This window comes from Hyla sarda, chromosome 3 (assembly GCF_029499605.1).
Source record: "Hyla sarda isolate aHylSar1 chromosome 3, aHylSar1.hap1, whole genome shotgun sequence".
Taxonomy (NCBI): Eukaryota; Metazoa; Chordata; class Amphibia; order Anura; family Hylidae; genus Hyla; species Hyla sarda.
In genome coordinates this window covers 268150544-268172253 of record NC_079191.1, presented here as the reverse complement: position 1 = coordinate 268172253, position 21710 = coordinate 268150544, and the positions used below count along the sequence as shown (strand labels likewise).

General features: G+C 40.1%; 1 protein-coding gene across 2 annotated transcripts; it reads right to left on the bottom strand.

The window, feature by feature from the left end:
* Positions 1-471: 471 nt before the first annotated feature.
* Positions 472-19904, bottom strand: MYB (MYB proto-oncogene, transcription factor). 2 transcript variants are annotated; one of them, XM_056566598.1, is made up of 16 exons: positions 19209-19264; positions 14357-14471; positions 13816-13887; positions 12412-12504; positions 11555-11775; positions 10612-10840; positions 9389-9457; positions 8916-9020; positions 7358-7600; positions 6266-6628; positions 5750-5895; positions 5425-5539; positions 5023-5148; positions 4087-4200; positions 3567-3674; positions 472-1262 (listed from the first exon to the last, which is right to left on the bottom strand). In XM_056566598.1, exons 1-16 carry the CDS (start codon positions 19229-19231, stop codon positions 1152-1154), a joined length of 2253 nt encoding a protein of 750 aa, XP_056422573.1. In that variant the 5' UTR covers positions 19232-19264; the 3' UTR covers positions 472-1151. The 2 variants fall into 2 exon arrangements, with proteins under 2 accessions (XP_056422573.1, XP_056422572.1); XM_056566597.1 differs by lacking the exon at positions 6266-6628 and having other exon boundaries at positions 19209-19904.
* Positions 19905-21710: the final 1806 nt, after the last annotated feature.

Here is a 21710-nt window from a genome sequence, read left to right as displayed (position 1 = left end):
TGTTCTTCACAACAAGTAAAAAAAAAAAAGGCAGTTACTCTACCGAACAATAAAACATTGGGTAGAAAACCAAGTCTCTATAACAGAACTCATGAAAAACAGACAAACAAAAGATAATAAAAAAAAACGAACATATACAATGCAGTCTTCTCCCAAATAACTGAAGGTGCAGTCTTTTTATACAATCTCCCAGTATTTCTTTTTTTTCTTCTTTTTTTTCTTTGTTTACTTAGTAAATGTACAAAATTGTTTTTTTAAGTCATAAAAAAGTTTATGAAATGCTAGTGCATAATAAAGCAGACATCAGCACAGTGGTCTTTTTTTCTGTAGATACTCCAATTATATTGTCACAATGCCAGCATGTCAACATGCTACAGTCATAGCAGCAGGGCAAGGGGTAACAAGATTATATATATATATATATATATATATATATATATATATATATATATATATATATATATATATATAACACAAAAGAATCTCAGCAATTTATTTAAAAAAATTAAATTAGTGAATAAAAATATAATTTGCTTTATTAAAAAAATTCCAGTCAGTAGCCATTTAGAGCAAAGCTAAAAATGTGTGTAAAAAGAACAAAAGCAGACACAGACGTTTTTACAAACTGTATAAAAAAAAGTACAGTTATGAACATTAACAATAACCACTCCCTTTTGCATCTTTTTTTTGCATGTGCGATAAATATTGACAATTGTAGTAATGCTTTCTACTTTTTTGTATCAGTAGATTTTGTCCAGTGGCAATCAGACAGAAACTAGTCAAGTTTCTGTTTATACTATGCCAGTAAATTTCTTTTATAAAAACAATACTGGTATTAAGTTTGTTCTATTGTTCAAATGTTGTGTAAAATACACTTAATAGCGCAACGCCTAAATTATATAGGCAGAAATGTCACTTTATATAAGTGGAAATATGCATCCGCCAACCATATTTGTTGATGCAATGGAATTCCAACAATAATCTCAGTGACTAGAAAAAAATGCACTTGGTGCTTCTCCCAACTGTTGTACCACAACAAAAATCTCCCAATTAACAATATTCCCAAAGCTTCATGTAGAGGAATTTTACAACAAAATCCCAAATTAATATGAAGTGTTTCTATGATAATGCTTGTTCAGACCCCAAAGTCATCACATGACAAGTGTAGATACATTTTTCATACATTTGTGATACATTTCTGAATACATCTTCTGCTCTTCTGTTTTCCCACAAGATATTGCTTCCCATGCATTGCTGCGCTGCTGTTGGAAGAAAATATACAATTATATTAGCATAAGGATACAATTGCCTTGTGGTCTAAATATCATTGTTCAAACCTTTTCATTGATTTGGATTACTTGTTGTGGTTCTTGGTATTCACAGATTAATTGTAAATAAATAAGCTTGCATCACACTTATTTTCTTACTCTTTTGAAGGAATGCACACAGATTCCACTCCTTAAAAGGGTTATCCTGCGGGGGGGCCAACGTGACATGTTGGGCCCGGGAAGCACCTGAGCCCAATGTGTCATACTGCTGCTCAGCGAATCGCTGTGGCCAGCTATGCGCTGAAATGCACTATGACATATTGGGCCCAGGTGCTTCCCGGGCCCAACATGTCACGCTGCGGCACAGAAAGACGATTGCACTGGGGGACCACAGCAGAACACCGGAGGCACCAGGGGATTGAGAAAAGTAGAGGTTTTTTTTTCACACAATGGGCATAGTTAGGGGGAAAAAAAACTCCCGCTGGATAACCCCTTTAATGACTAATGCACAGATTGACTGTTTCAGCGATAATAGTCCCTTCATACAATAGTTTTACATGTAACGTGAAAAATGTATGCCTCCTGTAATGCTAGGTGATAATCACAATAGTAAACATCTTCTCCTATATTAAATAAACATAGTAAAAGCTGAAAAAGTAAATCCCTTAGAAGTCTTTTATTTTTACTATATAATATGGACTGTATGAAAGCAAATAAATATAAGACCATAGCACAAATAATAACCCAGAAGGTGATGTTAGCAGTTCCATAGTAGTACTATTTACAGCAGCTTGTATTTTGCAATGGAGTCCTAAAGGAAGCAGTCATGATGTAGCTACTTAAGTTAGTACTACTGTCACCTAGCAGAAGTTTGAGATGATAGGCAGGGATGTGGGAATTGTATCGCCCGACGCCAGGGACATGCAGTTCTGGGCGCCGGGCAGGTGAATTTGTCAGGCATTTAGCCCTGCTTCGGGCAAGCAGCGCTAAATGCTGGAAGAATTCACATATGACAGGGAAAAACTATCTTGCCCAGTCACTGAACAGCTATACATCGCAGCTGTATGCTGCAGCCTATAGCAAGGCTTCCTGGCAGAGGTGTGCGGACTGAGTGACATCATTGCACGTGCTGCACAGGACGACGGGATGCTGACGTAAGTAGCAGTGAGTTACTAACTCAAACTTGGCTACTTACTATAAAAAGGGAGGACCTGCCTACCACTAGGGGCTAACCTATCTACTTAGGGCAGTGCTTCCAAACCATGGTGCCTTCGGCTGTCCGGGTATGCTGGGAGTTGTATTTTTGCAACAGCTGGAGGCACCCTGTTTGAAACTTAGGGGGTATAATTGTTGAAATGGGAGCCCTACCTTCTGGGGGTCATATCTATCTGGGGGCCTTTCTACCTACAGGGAAGCCCCACCTAATCATCAGGTAGGGCTCCCCAGTAGGTAGACAGGCCCTCAGATAGATATGACCCCCATCAGTGAAGGGAGTCATATCTGTCTCGGGCCTGTCTACCTACTGGGGAGCCCTACCTGATGAGGTTTCATATCTATCTGGGGGCCTGTGTACCTACTTGGGAGCCCTACCTGATGGGGGTCATATCTGTCTGGGGCCTGTGTACCTACTGGGGAGCCCTACCTGATGGGGGTCATATCTATCTGGGGGTCTGACTACCTATTGTGGAGCCCTACCTGATGGGGGTCATATCTGTCTGGGGGCCTGTGTACCTACTGGGGAGCCCTACCTGATGGAGGTTATATCTATCTGGGGGCCTTTCTACCTACTGAAGAGCCCTACCTGATGGGGGGGTCATATGTATGTATCTGTGGACCTGTCTACATATGGGGGAGCTCTACCTAATGGGGGACATATCTTTCTGGGGCTCTGTCTGCCTACTGGAGGAGCCCACCCTTCCTACCAACTGGGGGTGAACGGGACATGACATATCTATCTGGGGCATTATTTACTTACTAGGGGAGCCCTACCTGCCTACCTACCTGATGAGGGGATGTACCTACCTGATAAAGGGACATACCTTCCTGAAGGGGGACTGCCTACTTAATGGGGCAGACTTACTTATCAGGGGCCCTATCCACCTAATGGGGTGATATACGGGTCTGCCTATTAAGTTTCTATTAATAAAGACCTTATTTACATACTATTTTGGTTGAAATTATTTTATGTACCAGGACAAGTGTATTGTCATAAGGGACAAGTAGATTTTGCTCCGTTTTAGTCCCTTAGACAAGCATTTTTTTTTTTTTATTTCCACACCCCTGATAGTATTTAATCACCTGTAATGGGCTTGACAATGATCTGTTCCTGGGTACTGTAAAATATTTCCCTCTATGGTCTTCTTTATCACACATAGGTTTCATCAGCAATGAACTGGTAAGAAGATTCTGAAACAAAAGGCACTAATTAAAAACTAGGATCCAATATCAAATTATCTACAGTAGTCAGAGAATGTAGCATGTAAAGAGAATTTCCACAATATACATTTTTAAGTGACATTATGCTCAATAGCTAAATATATAGTTTCTTGACAAGTGTCTACACTGAGATCATTACACGATGACTGATAAGATCCATCACAGGTTCTGTGATACATACACAAGCAAAGGAGTTCAGAATTTACTAGCAGACACTGGTTCACATACCAGAATAACATTTTATGACTCAAGATAAATTTTTTATCAAGTAGGTATTACATTAGAGCAGGAGATAAGCATCATTCTATGTACTATATAAACATAAATAGTAATGGCATATTATTATACTATATTATTTTCTAGTACCATGTCAAATACTTACAGGAGTGTCTTCCAGAACATTTTGCTGTGTGAACAACTGAGCTGTCAGGTTTTCTCGTTCCCAAACGCTGGAAGAGAAATGGCTAACCTTATGCATTGGTGATGGTGACTCCACCTAACAAGAAAAAATTTATAAATTAGTTCTTCATAAACATTTATTTATACTACAAAAGAATTATCTCACAGGGCTATATAATCTAAATAATAAACCATGTTCCCACACAGCATTTTAAGCTACAGTCCCACGTAGTGCTAATGCAGTGAATTTCACGCTGCACAAAATGTGCTGTGCAGCGCAAAATACGATGCATATTTTGTGATGAGCATACACACTGGGCTAGCCTGTGACGCGCTGCCCTGCACCCAAACTTACTGAACATACAGGGCTGCCGCTGGCTAGCCCTGTGTGTATGGTCATCGCAGAATACGCAGCGTATTTCCAGCTGCACAGCAAATTTTGTGCTGCTTGAAATATGCTGCGTTAGTGCTACGTGGGACTGTAGCCTTAAGCTGTGGCCATGACTGTGGCAAAAGCTGCATGTAGTAGTACATTGTAGTGGTACGACTTTGTGCCCCTCTATTGTATCATGGGATGGTAGTTGAATATAAATGACCTCACGTGCTAAATATATAATAGAGATTACATGTTAGAAGCAAATATTCACATGTAATTTTTCTATAAAATTTTTGTGCATGATTTACATAAAAATGTAAAACAATAAATAAAATTACAATAAAAACAGTAAATCCTTTAAAAAAAAAAAATCAACTTCTGTGGCAGATAGCGCAACATCAATTTTTATCCCTTAATGGTAAGTTTTTTTACAGTTAGCACTGTATGCCAATTTATACAAGTCATTTCAGATTTTTTGATTTTAGTGATTTTAGATTTTCTGATTTTTTGATTTTAAATATCTCAAGGTTTGTGTTTGCTAACCTCTTGTTTAATTTTCTTTAACAGAGGTTCTTCTATTTCTTGGAGCTCAGGTACAATGCCAGACTCATCAGCCTCCTGCTTAATTACTTCCTGCAGGTCTTCGGCAAGGTGTGAAGGCGTGTGATGCTAAAAAATACACAAAGGAAAAGAAGAGAATGAATTACACACATTGGTGTAAATCTACCAATATTGTACAGAAAAGTGTCAGCTTTGGAAAAAAAAGTTGCACAGCCTACAATTTGAAATACACACCCCTTTTCTTCAACATTTAGGAGTCACATGTGCCAAAACATGTGAAAGGGAGTTTGATAAATCCATGCACTTATGACAAAAAACTTTATAAAATATATTACCCATTCTGCTTACATCATAAAAGCAGTTACAATTTATGCATTCACTCACCGAAAGTTTAAGTGGTCCATATTTAAATTCTTGAGCTGCTAAGGCATTTTTAAATGGCGTAGGAGTTCTTGGAGAGCTATCCAAAATTGACCTTTTTATAGCTGGAGTCCGAAGACTTTAAATAAAAAGGAATAAAACATATTTAGAAATGCCCAAAATTACAAAAGTCCAACAACTACAAAATCTATCTGTAAAAAGTACTGCGAACAATAATCTACATAGCAGATCTGTAGATACATACTACTTTTTTTACTTCCTAACTTTGGGGTGACAATTATTTCTGCATTTAATTATTTAAAAAAAAAGTAAAGCAGAAATAACTTACATGCTATTTTCTTTTTGAAGCCGTGGTGTATGATCCCTGTGAAAAGGCGTTACTATACTAGCTTTATGAGAAGTACAGATTGGAGTGGAGGTTAGGTTTGGGTGCTCCATATCCAAATTGTCATGTGCTGCTGCTGTGTTTAAAAACTGGAAAAAAAAATGAAAATGAATTTATGATTTTGCTGAAATACAAACTTCAGAGAAAATCATTATAGTTTCATACAAAAAAAGCAATGAAACATCAGCAAGTGGGTTACAGTGTTAAATGAAGAAATCCAGCAGATATTAACAAACGTTATTGAATACCATCTCCACACAAATAAAAGGCAGAAGCGAAGACTAGAAGCACCAACACCACTACCCCCTTCCCCGGTTAAAGAGATGCTGGTAAAGTTTTCACCATGATGTGAAATCAATGAGTGTGAGGGATTAGTCATTGTTTCAATAAGTTTCTAGTTTGTTAATTTTTTGGTGACTGTTCAGAATTAGTGAAAACTTTGAGAAGTTTTTAATCTACCTGAGAGGGAGAGAAGGGCAGGCTTTTGATAGGGGACTGCTTTGGTGTAGAACTGATGATACCAGCCAGGTTTAGGGGACTGCTGTCTCCACTGGCTAAGCAATTCAGACGCCCTTTCTTTTTGCACAAGACGATCAGCGGTGACGAGGCACTTTTTAAGGAATTTAGGGAGATGGGAGATATAAAAGAACCCCGATACAGCATACTTTTGCTTAGGTTTGTATCAGGTGTATCCATTGGGCTGCACATGCTACCCATGCCCTCTGAAGGCTCTGAGTCTCGAGTTGAGGGAGATGTGCTGGGTGAAGAATCTCCTTGCTCATTGGTTTCAAAACTGCTGACTTCACTGCATGATGAAGAATCCTGAAAACAACGTAGGAGGCACGAAACATTTAACATTATGTATGGTGCCACCTCAAACAGTAGTCCAAAAACATTTAAGGCACGATTCTGTTTATAAAAACTGCCTAATCTGTAAGGAGGTAGGATTAAAATACAGATAACCTCTCTTGCAGTATAAGGACTATGTATACTTTTACTACCATGATCATATTCTCAGAAGCCTTAGGATTGCTGTATCTCTCTGTTATGGAAAGAAGCACTAGGTGTAGAGCTACAGAATATACTGTAAGGCCTAATACTTTTTAAAACCAAAGAAGCACATGCAGGCTTGTTAAGCTTGAAAAAGACAGACAAGCATTTTATGCAGTTAATCCACATTATAGTAAAAGCAAACAAATTATGCCATGTAAGCATATAGTAACAATACATAAACATTTACATAATTTAGGAAATGCTAAGTAAATACCTAATAAAAAGTATAGTTTTATCATGCCACACCCCATCTTTTGCAGTATGAATATAAATTCTCCCATACTTATTACAGAATGCAATGTAAACATTTTATCTAATTTTGAACATATGGGTCTTTGATTTTTCCAATTGAATACAATGGTAGATAACCCAATATTTTCAGACAAAAAAATGTAACTGTCACTAGGTTTAGCTGCAAAGTAATGCTTCACTTTTACTCTCGTTTACGAGTACAGACTCATAGCATATAACATTATGGAATTCTCCTGTGCAACTTACAGAATCAATAAGCTGAAGAGTTTCTGAGTATTCAGGTAAGTTTTTCATATGTATTAATAAATTAACACCAAAGCATCTTGCAGGTGAAGCACTTTCTTCAGGAAGGCATCCATGGTCCATGGGAGGGGAAGGCGTACAGTTATGTGCCTCACCAAGGCATGATACGGGTGCACTATCTCCATGAGGCCTGGAGTTGTCAGCAATTGTTGTACTGTGCCATACAGGATATTCTTCTGCATGGTTCTGTTTTGCAAAAAAGAAGGGTTGAAAATTGAAAAATATAGTAAAAAGAAGGAACTTAAAATGAAATTGCTCAAGGTGTCTCACACACAGCTAGAGTCCCGATAAAAGCAGTTGCATCATCAAAAGAGCTTACACTTCTGAAACAGTTGTCAAGATGTTTCCTTTCATCAATGTAGTGCTGTGCCTGAAATGTTGCTATATGTTGTGTCATCTTGCAATTACTATTTCATATTGCAACTATATTTAAATGACAAAGTCATTATGTGTAGAAACACTAATAAACACTAAATACTAACAGCATCCATGCTGTACCAAAATAATGCTGTACCACTATGCCTCAGATATCGAATTCAGCACATCCTAAACCAGAATGAATATGTAAGCCACTCACAAGTCCATCTGGATTTAACAGGGTTAAAAACTAATAATGGAAAAAAGTAAACTTTGCACTACTACAAGTAGCGAGATAAAAATATTAACACAGAGACTAGATTCACATAATGTTAATGCAATGCATCACAGCTATACATCAGATCATGCAAAAACAGAGATGCCAATGTATACAGTGAGTTACTGCTGCAGGTCCCCTTCACTTCAATGGCCCATAGTCATATAGGCCGGAATTTATCATTGTATGTGTAAGTAAAGCATTTTTATACACCTTATTCTTGTGTGCTGGTAATGTGTTGGAAAACCAAGTTTATTAAAAAGGTCACAGCATTTGATACATTTTTTGCAGGTAGGTATTTTCTGAAATTTTTCTCTTCACATACACCAAAAAGCTAAGCTAAGTCTGGGCTGGTGTAGTTTGAGATTTTTCAGTGGCTTTGCGCCTTTTTTGCAGCTTTTCACAAAAAGGTGCAGTTCATAAAACCCTTCCATATCATGTGTATTGCCAAAATCTGTGGATTTCAACTCAAGATCAGCAGAAATGTGTAAACCAAAAGGAGTAAAACCCTGCTTGTGCCTTTTTGGGCCTTTTTCTGCGCCTTTTCTAGACCCAAAAAACAGTCTAAAGACAATGATAAATGTCTGCCATAGTGACTACATTCGGCAGCTTACTGCTTGTGTATGTTTAATTCGCTGGGCTAAATAGCATGGTCTACTCCACTATTCAGCAAATTAAATCTATTTAAGCGGGAAGTGGCCTGAATATAGTAACAACGTGACTATGTTTTGGCCCCTGAAAAGAACAGGGCTTGCAAAGTATACAATGACACCCCTGTTTTAACATGATCTGAGATATAGCTGGAATGCACTGTATTAATGCACTGTGAACAGAGCTTTATAAGTGATTTATTCACATATGCCTTACCGGTAATGCATGATGTCCCTTCAGTTCATTCTCAGTTGACATGAGCAATAGCTCTAACTCTTTAATCCTCTTCTCTTTTTCTGGATCTTCATCATTATAATGTCTCTAAAATAAAGATATTATATGTTTACAATCAAAAGTACAAGCCAGGAAAACTTTACATTGGTTCTACATTATAACAATAACAACATTTATTACAAAACATTCTATCCACATCTGAAATGTGTGATAAAACACTCATATTCAGTATAGATTCCACCAATCTTGCCTAGTCATTGCTTCCTCTTTTCCTGACTTTATCTGCACTATAAATTAACAGTTGTAAGAGAGACATAAAACAACCCGATCTATTTCAGTAGCATTTACAATTTATACAGATTAGGTCAAATCTTTACTTATCAATGTGGGCATTTATAAATATGTAAAATGACTATATTTCTGTTCCCTGAGAGAAAAAAAAAATCAATAAATACCTGAACAACTGCCGTTGCTGGTTGAGGAACATTGACTATATTTACGTGCAATGCTACAGGATAAGGTGCCTACAAACATATACAAAAAAAGTTATTTAATACAACATTTTCAATACATTTGTTTCTCTCATTTAAACTTTTAATGTTATAATATATCTTAAATTGCTTTCAGTTTTCTTTTTTTTCTATTTCTTGTCTTGTGCAGAATATTAACTTTGCAGCGGGAGATGGGAGAAAAGATTAAGAACACCATAGCTATGCCATTTATACAGTTCCCCTAAGGAATATGTTAATAAAACAATAAAAGTTTGTCTATATATTAAACACAACAGGGACATTTATTAAAATATGTGCAAAGGAAAAGTTGACCAGTTGCTCATAGCAATCAACCAGATTGCTTCTTTTATTTTTCAGCGGCCTTTTTAAAAATGAAAGCAGCAATCTTATTGGTTGCTATGGGCAACTGGTCAACTTTTCCTCTATACAGGTTTTGATAAATCTACCCCAATGTTTGAATGAATGCTTGCATTATTAGGTCAACTGTAAAGCAAATGGAATTCTGTCCCAGTCTTTAAAAGGCCTTTATTATTCTGATATAGAGGTACTGTCAACGTAACACCTAATCTAAGACGGATTTGCATTACTTGGTCTCATTGAACTCCTATATTTACTAATGTGGAAAAATAGCTCTTGTACACAGTGAATGTAAATTTTAGCTATGAAAGTAAATATGGTGGCAGAAAATCTATTTTAGGCTGGGTTCACATCAGCGTTCGGAGTGTCATCATGAAGCTGATTCCGTTATAACTATGGGACTTTAGTGGAGAGAAAAAACCCTGCATGTTAGTTTTTTTGCTCAGCTAAATCCTGTAAAATAACGGGCATCTAACAGAACCCTGACAAACGCCATTCAAAGTGAACAGGATCTGTTGGGTTCCGTTGATGCCCGCTGTCACAACCTACATCCCAGCCCTGTTATCAGCTGTTGTAACAGAGCTCCCTAATGGAGCTCCACAGCGCTGATGTGAACATAGCCTTGAAGACATCACCATAAAATCTGGACAATATATGAATAGTTTTGCCTTTTAAATCAGGATGACTTTACAGACATGCTGCATTTCTGGAAACTACATCTGTAACACATGAAGAAGTTTCCTTCAACAATAGAAAAAAATATACAAAGAGCTACTTTATACAGCCATACCTACACAAAGGATACTTACGTTCTGTGGCTCAGCTAAGTGGTAGTAGAAGTTGTTCACTGGAGCATGGCTACTTTGAGAGATGTGGGAAGATGGGATGTGAGTGGTGAAGCCCAACAAGTGGTTGCTTTTTGAAAAGTTTGTGGCTGCAGAAGGCTGGTTGGTTTTGGATGATTCCTGCAGATAGCCTTCTTGTTCGACCTTGCGTCGCATAGTAGAATTCCAGTGGTTCTTGATAGCATTATCCGTTCTAAAACAGGAAAACTAAAAGTTTATAAAAACTTCTGGACAATATGAAGAATGCAGGTTTAGCTCTAAGGAATTCTACATTCCTTAACATATGGAAATGCATTGACTGCGTTTACGGCGTAAATGTGAATGTGAGATCTGAAACATTTTTTTCTTTAATATAATGTAATAAGCACTCTGAATGTTACTGAATGCACTTGAGGAAAAATTGGTAAGCATTGCAGGGCACTATTGTTCTAGTAGGCTGCATTACCAACACTAAACTACATTATCAGTAACAAAGTGTCAATGTTGCTCATGACAGCTAATCAGATTGTTGTTGTTTTTTTAAATCTGTTCTGGAAAAATAAAGGCTGTAATGTGACACTGTTATATGGGCAATACATTTTACTTTTCTTCTTAAGAATATATTAGGTCAGATTTACTGAAACTATCCGAGACACAAACTGTCTGCTCAATCTATAGCAACCAATCATAGCTCATTATTCATTTCTCAGATTGCTTGGATAAAATGAAAGTTCAACTGTGATTGGTTGCTAAAGACAAATCAGACAGTTTAAATAAATCTGGGCCGTTGAGTATTAAAAATGACCCGATTCTGAAATTCAGTCTAAACTTCATTTCACTCTACTAAAACAGGAAGAGTGACCTGACAACAGCTTGCGCATTTTTGCAAACTTATATTTAATGCTAACAGTAGTTTCTGTTACATTACCTCCCAGGAAGAAGCTTTGCAATTTCAGCCCATCTATTTCCCAGACGTTTGTGGGCTTCATATATTATTCTATCCTCTTCTTCTGTCCAAGAGGTTTTCTTCACTTCTGGATTGAGATGATTGTGCCACCTCTCTCTGCACTGCTTGCCAATTCTTCCTTTCAAATGCTTTGCAATGATAGACCAGCGTTTGGGACCATACTTTTGCACTAGTTCAATAACCTTTTTAAAAAAATAAAATAAAATAAAAGTTTAATATAATTCTCTTAAAACACTGTAAAATGTAAAGTTAAAGTTTAAAGGGGTACTCCATGAAGAAACACTGTACTCTACTATCTCCGGCAGCTCCCATAAAGAATAAATTAATCTTGATGTGCATAATTGTAATTCTTAAGTAGTCCAGCAACATGCCCAGAACAGCCCTTTTTGATGCAATATGTATACTTACTATTAATACATTTTGCCAAATTCCATTTCAATACACATTTCGGTAGGAAATTATTATAAACAAAATCAGGTCCTTTTCACAACTCATGCTGGTGCTACAATCATTATATACTCCAGTAAAGGCCCTGGTGTATAAACTGAACATATCTAAAGACCCCACCACCTGGCCTTTGCTAAAACAGAGTCTTTTGGTATACTTGTAGTAGACTATGATATTCCATACAAAAGTATATTGCTAAAAAAAATTGTATAATTGCATTGTATAATGGTAAAATACTTTTTTCTTTACATGGCACTGTATGCCTTTACCTATCAAAGTTATAAGCTGGGAATGAAATGTTAACAGAACCAAAAAGAAAATAATTGGTGACCAGACACGAAACTGAATATTAGCATAAGATATTGCCTTACTCTTTGATCTTCTTCTTTAGTCCATGGTCCTTTAATAAGTTCAGGATTTAAAACTTTCTGCCATCTATGCTGGCACTGAACATCCGTCCGATTCTTTAAAAAATAAAAAAAAGGAATGTGATGAAAACATGTTCACAGACCAGAAGTGTATTTAATATAAAAGGAGTGGATCTGAATGGAGAAAAACATAGTTGGCTACTTGCTAAAACAATTACCGTATATACTCGAGTATAAGCCGACCCGAGTATAAGCCGAGACCCCTAATTTCAACCCAAAATCCCAGGAAAAGTTATTGACTCGAGTATAAGCCTAGGGTGGGAAATACATCATCCCCCCCCTGTCATCATCCAGACCCGTCATTAACATCCTCATCATCATCCCCTTGTCATCATCCCACACATCCCCCCTTCATCATCCCCTTATCATCCCACACATCCCCCCTTCATCATCCCCTTCATCATCCCCTTGTCATCATTCGCCCTCAGTGGTCTTCAACCTGCGGACCTCCAGAGGTTTCAAAACTACAACTCCCAGCAAGCCCGGGCAGCCATCGGCTGTCCGGGCTTGCTGGGAGTTGTAGTTTTGAAACCTCCGGAGGTCCGCAGGTTGAAGTCCACTGCGGCCTTCGACATCATCCAGCCCCCTCTCACCCCCCTTTAGTTCTGAGTACTCACCTCCGCTCGGCGCTGGTCCGGTCCTGCAGGGCTGTCCGGAGAGGAGGTGGTCCGGTGGGATAGTGGTTCCGGGCTGCTATCTTCACCGGGGGCGCCTCTTCTCCGCGCTTCCGGCCCGGAATAGAGGCGTTGCCTTGACAACGACGCAGAAGTACGTTGGCAATGAACGCACCTCTGCGTCGTTGTCAAGGCAACGTGACTATTCTGAGGCCGGGCCCGAAGCGCTTAGAAGAGGCCTCCCCGGTGAAGATAGCAGCCCGGAACCACTATCCCACCGGACCACCTCCTCACCGGACAGCCCTGCAGCATCGGACCAGCGCCGAGCGGAGGTGAGTACTCAGAACTAAAGGGGGGTGAGAGGGGGCTGGATGATGTCGAAGGCCGCAGTGGTCTTCAACCTGCGGACCTCCGGAGGTTTCAAAACTACAACTCCCAGCAAGGCCGGACAGCCGATGGCTGGCCGGGCTTGCTGGGAGTTGTAGTTTTGAAACCTCTGGAGGTCCGCAGGTTGAAGACCACTGCGGGTGGGGGAGTTCACTCGAGTATAAGCCGAGGGGGGTGTTTTCAGCACGAAAAATCGTGCTGAAAAACTCGGCTTATACTCGAGTATATACGGTATTAAATAATAATATATCTAAGAAAACCATTACTAGTAAATGCATGCTACTATTTATAGGTGTTTAAAGGACATATCACATTTATGTTCAAACAGAAAAATAATAAGACTTACAGGCAGGAAACTGGCTATAACTTTCCAGTCCTCGGTTCCATTCTGTTCCACTAGTTTCTTAAGTTTTTCATCCTAAAATTAAGAAAAATATAAATAAGTGGTACAAAAAAATAAAACTGTTATCCACACAATTATTTAGATAAAATATTGCAAACGTTTAGCACTTATTTTAAATTCTACTTATACATTTTAATGAATATTTTACTAGACCTGGGAGGAAGGGAGGAATTATGGGCAACAATGAGCACACAGGCTATATAGAACCTCTGCTTCTAATAATTGACAAGGATCTCAACCTGACGTATCTACAGATATCAGCGTATCAAAAAGAATAACTGGTTGCTTGCCAGTTGACATGAAGAAACAAGTCACTCCCTTTCACTCTCTAAGCAACCACATTACAACAAAACTAGAGCCTGGATGCCAGTGATACTCAATGAACTTATATTTCCTAAACAAATCATTGGGTGCAAAATATATCACAAAGTAAACAATGAGCATTTAAAAGTCTAAACACCAAGCTATTCTCATTCATACCTACCTCTTCACGGGTCCAGCGTGTTTTACCCAGGTGCCGTTTTCCTTTTGATAGCAGGCCATCATAATCATGCTCATACATCTCAATGTCATCTTCTTCTTCCTCTGAGCTGTATATACTGCAATAAGAAACCATCATGACATAACAAAACAACACCAAACTTTCCTGCAGTACAGACTAAAATAATGTAGAACAGGACAATGAAGTCTGTCAAGTAGATTTTGCACGCTATTCCATTGCACTGATACCCTGAACAGGTTCTACTGTTTTTGGTATCCACAGATACAAGAGAAAGGTCCTGGCAGACTGCTCATTGCTCTACATGTTCAGACCTGCTTCTGCTGTCACATGAGTGGCAAATTGCACATTTGGCAACCTTTCCACCAATAAAGTCAAAATAAACCTGAATGTCTGAGCATAGTAAAAGAGTCTGATAATACGTGTCATTTACACAAGCGGGCCCTAAGATTCTTTATCTGCTTTATGAAGTACTCGTTTATACTTGTTGGAAGCAGTCCAAACTGTTGTCTTCACTTTCACTAAAAACCGAGAATGAAGGAAGAGGCTTTTTGTTTGACCTTCTGCTAGGGTATATGTATGTCAGCTGAGTGCAACTTTATAAAACACTATGCTAGGCAAACATTGCAAAGTCTCCTAAAAAGATTAAAGTCATTAACCTTCAGGTAACAAAAGTTTTAAAAGCACACAAACACTTATTTGGACAGATTAAAATGATAAAATATTATTTACTGACAAGTTTACCAACACATTTCAACAGGAAAAATGTATTATGTGTCTTTCTTTACGTAAACCTCACCAATAGCCGCAGCCATCATATTGTTGTGTATACAAACACTATACCCAACACGCCTGCAGTTCATGGTCAAAGAAGACAAAAGACAGATTTACAAGAGCACTGCTGAGCAACCAAGTTAAAAGTCAAAGCCTGTTTTTTATGTGACCCAAAAGGTCCATATAGGCTCTTGTTTAGCATGTGACGTGAACCATGTAAGCCCCTCTCCAACAAGGGACCTTCTAAAGTTTTACAATTACTATGCAGCTGTATTTGTGACTAAGGGATTTCCCCCATCAGCTACATTTCAGTGAAAGGAAAAAGCTCCTGTTCTCACAGTCTCTGAAGATGCATCTCTGTAAAGACACTGCAAATAAAAGAACATAATACAACGAACAGGCTGCAAGTGCACTAGGATAAGATGACAAGGGGGCAGAGGCTCATAGAGGAAGCTGGTTGTTTCAGTAGTGCCCTGGTGCAGCATGTGCCCTGGCTGAAGAGCAGGGTGCTGTACTCCAGATGTAGCTGTATGGAAAGAGATGATGTCAAGTGAAACTGCCTGATGAGAGCGAGAGATGATCATCTGCCCTGATAGAGCAAACTTACTGTACTAAGAGCTCACTATTGGAGAGATACAGCTTGCAGATAGTTGCAGGCAGTTGGACTCGTTTTATCAGTTTTTCTACAAGACATTCTACATGAGTGAGGGAGTGGGCTAGTGTAGGAGACCGCTTTCATCACACTGTGTGGTTAGCGTAAGGTAAGCAGCAAGCTACAACTTTGGAAGGAACTCGGTTATGCAATGGCCTTAGAGGTGAAGGGAAGATAGATGGGCAGAAGGGTGGGGGCTGGGTTTTTTTTTTTTTTTGAAGCTTTCACAAATAGGCCAAGGCAAACATACAAGGTGAATTGTCCACAATGCACTTATGGAGGAGACACAATATTCTAGCATATATTTAAACACAGCCTTTAGAATTTATATCAGATACTTTTAAAACTAGCATTGTATTTGATATCATTAAACGGACAAACACTATTAAAGCATATATATATATATATATATATATATATATATATATATATATATATGAAGTATAAATGATTCTGAGGGTCTATCAATACACAAACACACATGTGGCTGGGAGATAACAGCTCCTGCCTGTAACCACAGCCAGACCAGGACAGTAAGATGGGAAGTACAGACTACTATAGCTCAACAGCAGCCTGCATACTGACTATATACTGCCGGAATAATGAAACCACATACTGACCATATACTATAAAAATACAATACCAACATACTGACCATATACTATAAAAATACAATACCAACATACTGACCATATACTATAAAAATACAATACCAACATACTGACCATATACTACAGGAATAAAGTAGCCGCATAATGACAATAGACTATAAAAACACAGTACCAAGATACTGGCCATATACTATAAAATACAGTGCCAACATATTGGTCATATACTATAAATATACAGTACCAACATATTGCCCATATACTATAAAAATACAATACCAACATACTGACCATATACTATAAAAATACAATACCAACATACTGACCATATACTATAAAAATACAATACCAACATACTGACCATATACTATAAAAATACAATACCAACATACTGACCATATACTACAGGAATAAAGTAGCCGCATAATGACAATAGACTATAAAAACACAGTACCAAGATACTGGCCATATACTATAAAATACAGTGCCAACATATTGGTCATATACTATAAATATACAGTACCAACATATTGCCCATATACTATAAAAATACAATACCAACATACTGACCATATACTATAAAAATACAATGCCAACATAATACTATAGAAATACAGTACCCACATACTGGCCATATACTATAAAATACAATACCAACATATTGCCCATATACTATAGAAATACAGAACCCACGTAATACTATAGAAATACAATACCAACATAATACTATAGAAATACAATACCAACATAATACTATAGAAATACAGTACCCACATAATACTATAGCAATACAGTACCCACATAATACTTTAGAAATACAATACCCACATAATACTATAGAAATACAATACCCACATAATACTATAGAAATACAATACCCACATAATACCCACATAATACTATAGAAATACAGTACCCACATAATACTATAGAAATACAGTACCCACATAATACTATAGAAATACAGTACCAAACATAATACTATAGAAATACAGTACCCACATAATACTATAGAAATACAGTACCCACATAATACTTTAGAAATACAGTACCCAGATACTGGTCATATCCTGTCAGTCTAGAGTGCAGAACTCCTGTTGGAGAGGAGCCACAAGATGACCCAGCTGCCTCCTCTGCCCACACCTCCAGCATCCATGTACCCACCTGACGGGTGATCCTCCTAGAACAGGTTGCAGTACTGCAAATCCCAGTGTTTACTTTCCCAGCCATGTGCTGCACAGTAGAGTATTCAGAATGCCCCCTGGATGTTGTACCGCACACACCCGGGAGCCTCTAGACACACAGGCTTCCCTGGCATCTCGCCGGGCACCTGCGGATGAGAGCGGCAGCCCTGCCACACACTGCGCTCCTCATCGGGATTACTATTCAGCATTAGCGCTGCGTCTATTGCACCTGCCTGTCAGCAGCGATCACCCCACCCCGTATGCCCGGCACAGGCGGCAGATGTGGTAACGGGAGAGTCCTCCAGATGCCTGAATTGAAAGGAAAACCATCCACGTGTTAGGCTCCTGCACTGGGCACATATGAGGGGCATCTCCTGCACCAGTATGACATGTATACACCAGGATCACCATGTACCAAACACTGCATGGCACCTCCTGCACCTGCCGCCACTATTACAGCTGGGTCACCAGGCATCACCCTCAGCATGGCGCCTGCCCCGCTCTATGACCTGTATGGAGCGGGGGGCACACAGGAGGCATCACCCACAGCATGACACCTGCCCTACACTCACTATGACATGTACGGAACTGGGGGCACACAACAGGGTCAGCAGGTATCACCCACAGCATGGCACCTGACCTGCACTCACTATGACATGTACGGAACTGGGGACACACAACAGGGTCAGCAGGTATCACCCACAGCATGGCACCTGACCTGCACTCACTAGGACATGTACGGAACTGGGGGCACACAACAGGGTCAGCAGGTATCACCCACAGCATGGCACCTGACACCTGACCTACACTCACTAGGACATGTACGGAACTGGGGGCACACAACAGGGTCAGCAGGTATCACCCACAGCATGGCACCTGACCTGCACTCACTATGACATGTACGGAACTGGGGGCACACAACAGGGTCAGCAGGTATCACCCACAGCATGGCACCTGACCTGCACTCACTATGACATGTACGGAACTGGGGGCACACAACAGGGTCAGCAGGTATCACCCACAGCATGGCACCTGACACCTGCCCTACACTCACTATGACATGTACGGAACCGGGGGCACACAACAGGGTCAGCAGGTATCACCCACAGCATGGCACCTGACCTGCACTCACTAGGACATGTACGGAACTGGGGGCACACAACAGGGTCAGCAGGTATCACCCACAGCATGGCACCTGACCTGCACTCACTATGACATGTACGGAACTGGGGGCACACAACAGGGTCAGCAGGCATCACCCACAGCATGGCACCTGACACCTGACCTGCACTCACTATCACATGTACGGAACCGGGGGCACACAACAGGGTCAGCAGGTATCACCCACAGCATGGCACCTGACACCTGCCCTACACTCACTATGACATGTACGGAGCGGGGCCACCAGGCATCACCCACATCCCCGCACCATGCCGGCTGTCACAGCTGTAGATGCCACCTACTGGCATGTCAGCAGCCGTCCCGCTACAGAGCTGCAGCAGGTCCATTCATTGACAGTACCAGGGTTACTATTCTTTCTATTCTCCCCGCAGCTCTTAATGACACAGAAGGTAATAGCAGGTCCAGCAGTCAGCGGGTAAATCCTCAGAGATTGTTACCTGTTCCTTGGTCTCCTCGCCATCCTTACAGCAAGGTCAAGGCAGGGTGAGCAAGAAGGTGAATGTACTTGTTCTAAGTGGTATGAGCTCTAAGAAAGTTTCTCAGGCTGTGCTGGAGGCGGGGCGGGGGCGGGGGCGAGGGCGGGGCCTGATATGAAAGACGGACAAATACAACAGAGATTCCCTCAAACAAAAGCGCCCGCGGCCCGTCACTCCCGCCAAATCTGGCGCCCTGCGCAGGCGCCCTGGCCCCGGGGTAGCCGGGCAGAAGCGGGGACTAGAGGCGGGGCAGCGCCAAGTATCGGCGCCTTTTCAGAAGCAAACCCCGCTCTGAGAGGAGGGCGCTACACAGAGTAAATAGCCCCGAGTCACCACATAGCCGGGTCCTGTCACAGGTGACAAGTGGTCCCTGCCTCGTGTGTCGTATTTGCCAGTATAGCAGCAGGGCGAGTAACACTGGTAGTCAGCTGTGTGCGCGACGGCTTATTCAGCGTGTGACAGCGGCTAAAGGCACACGTGTGAGAGCCACACATGAAGACTACATGGCACACACTAAAGGAAAGATAGAAGACTCCTAGTACGCTGTGTAGAGGGGGTTTATAATGGCATAGGGGTGAATTCATATGACTATAGACCATACTGCAGCTTGTCCCATCACTATGGGATACTTGTGGTATTGTGGAGGCAAAAATGGAGCTGCAAACAGAGCAGGCAAACAAAATAAAAACCCAATGCAACTTTCTGATACACTTTGTGGAAACTTATCAAGACTTGCACACCAGTTTTATGCAATATAAAAACCACATATTTTAGCGCAAGTCTTTTACATCACACTTATTTTTCTGACTAAAAAGTGCGAGTGTCTTTGTGGGAGGGCATGGCCACCCAGATTAATTTCAATTTAACCCAGAAGCTGGCATAATTACAGCGTAGCTGGCACACATTTGAAAATGTGGCATATGGCAGTGAAAGATGTCCCAGGTTTATCAAGAGGCTTTCTGTAATGAACTTACCGGCGGTCGGCAGCGTTCCTTGTCCTGGCGGTGGTCTTGCACATACACCCTGTTCCAAATTATTATGCAAATTATATTTTTCTCATTTATCTAAATAATGGATGTAAATACTAGTCAGCATTATCAACTATTAGGAGTACAATCCACATTTTATTGAACAAACCTAATATTTTTTTTAAACATAAAAATCTTACAATGCACTGTTCCAAATTATTACCACAGTAAGTTTCAAAACACTTTATAGGTTGTAAAGAACTGAAAATTGTCATTTGTTATGTTTGCAGAATATTTACTGAAATCAAAATATTTCAGTCAAACTTTTAACAACATTTTACCTTTTTAAACATTTTTAACAGGTCATGTTACATTTTAACATAGGACCACTTATTTCACAGCAGCTTCACAAGTCTTGCATCCATTGAACTTGTGAGTTTTTGGACATTTTCTGCTTGAATTGGTTTGCAAGATGTCAGAATAGCATCCCAGAGCTGCTGTTTGGATGTAAACTGCCTCCCACCCTCATAGATCTTTTGCTTGAGGATGCTCCAAAGACTCTTAATAGGACTGAGGTCAGGGGAGGATGGAGGCCACACCATGACTTTCTCTCCTTTTAACCCCATAGCAGCCATTGATGCAGAGGTATTCTTTGTAGCATGAGATGGTGCATTGTCATGCATGAAGATGATTTTCTTATGAAAAGCATAGTTCTTCCTTCTGTACCAGGGTCACCGCCTTGCTGATGTCGCAGCGTTATTGGAACAGGGTGGCTGTCCACCAACCATCCACTACTCCATCCATATGGACCATCCAGGGTTGCAAAGCACTCATCAGTGAACAGGACTGTTTGAAAATTAGTTTCATGTATTTTTCTGCCCAATGTAGCCGTTTCTGCTTGTGAGCATTGGTTAGTGGTGGCCAAATAGAAGGTTTATGCACAATTGCGAGACTCTGGAGGACTCTACACCTTGACGTCCGTGGGACTCCAGAGGCACCAGCAGCTTCAAATATCTGTTTGCTGCTATGTAATGGTATTTTAGCAGCTGCTCTTTTGATCCGATGCATGGATCTGGCAGAAATCTTTCTCAATCTGCCTTTATCTGCACAAACCTGTCTGTGCTCTGAATCAGCCACACATCTCTTAATAGTGAGATGATCACGCTTACGTTTTCATGAAATATATAATGTTTTCACCTTGTCCAAGCCATTGAACTATTCCACTCTTTTGGGCAGCAGAGAGATCGTTTTTCTTCCCCATATTGCTTGAAAATGGTGCTCTGCTTAATAATGTTGAACATCCACCTTTAGTAGATTTTCCTTAAATTGGGCTCACCTGGCAATCTAATTATCACAGGTGTCCAAGATTTTTTTCAGTGATCAAAAGGGCCCTGAGACCCAATGACATCCATGAGTTAAACTGAAAAACAAAATATTTAACCACTTAAGGACCCAGGGCGTACCTGTACTCCCTGAGTCCGCACCCTTTCTATAA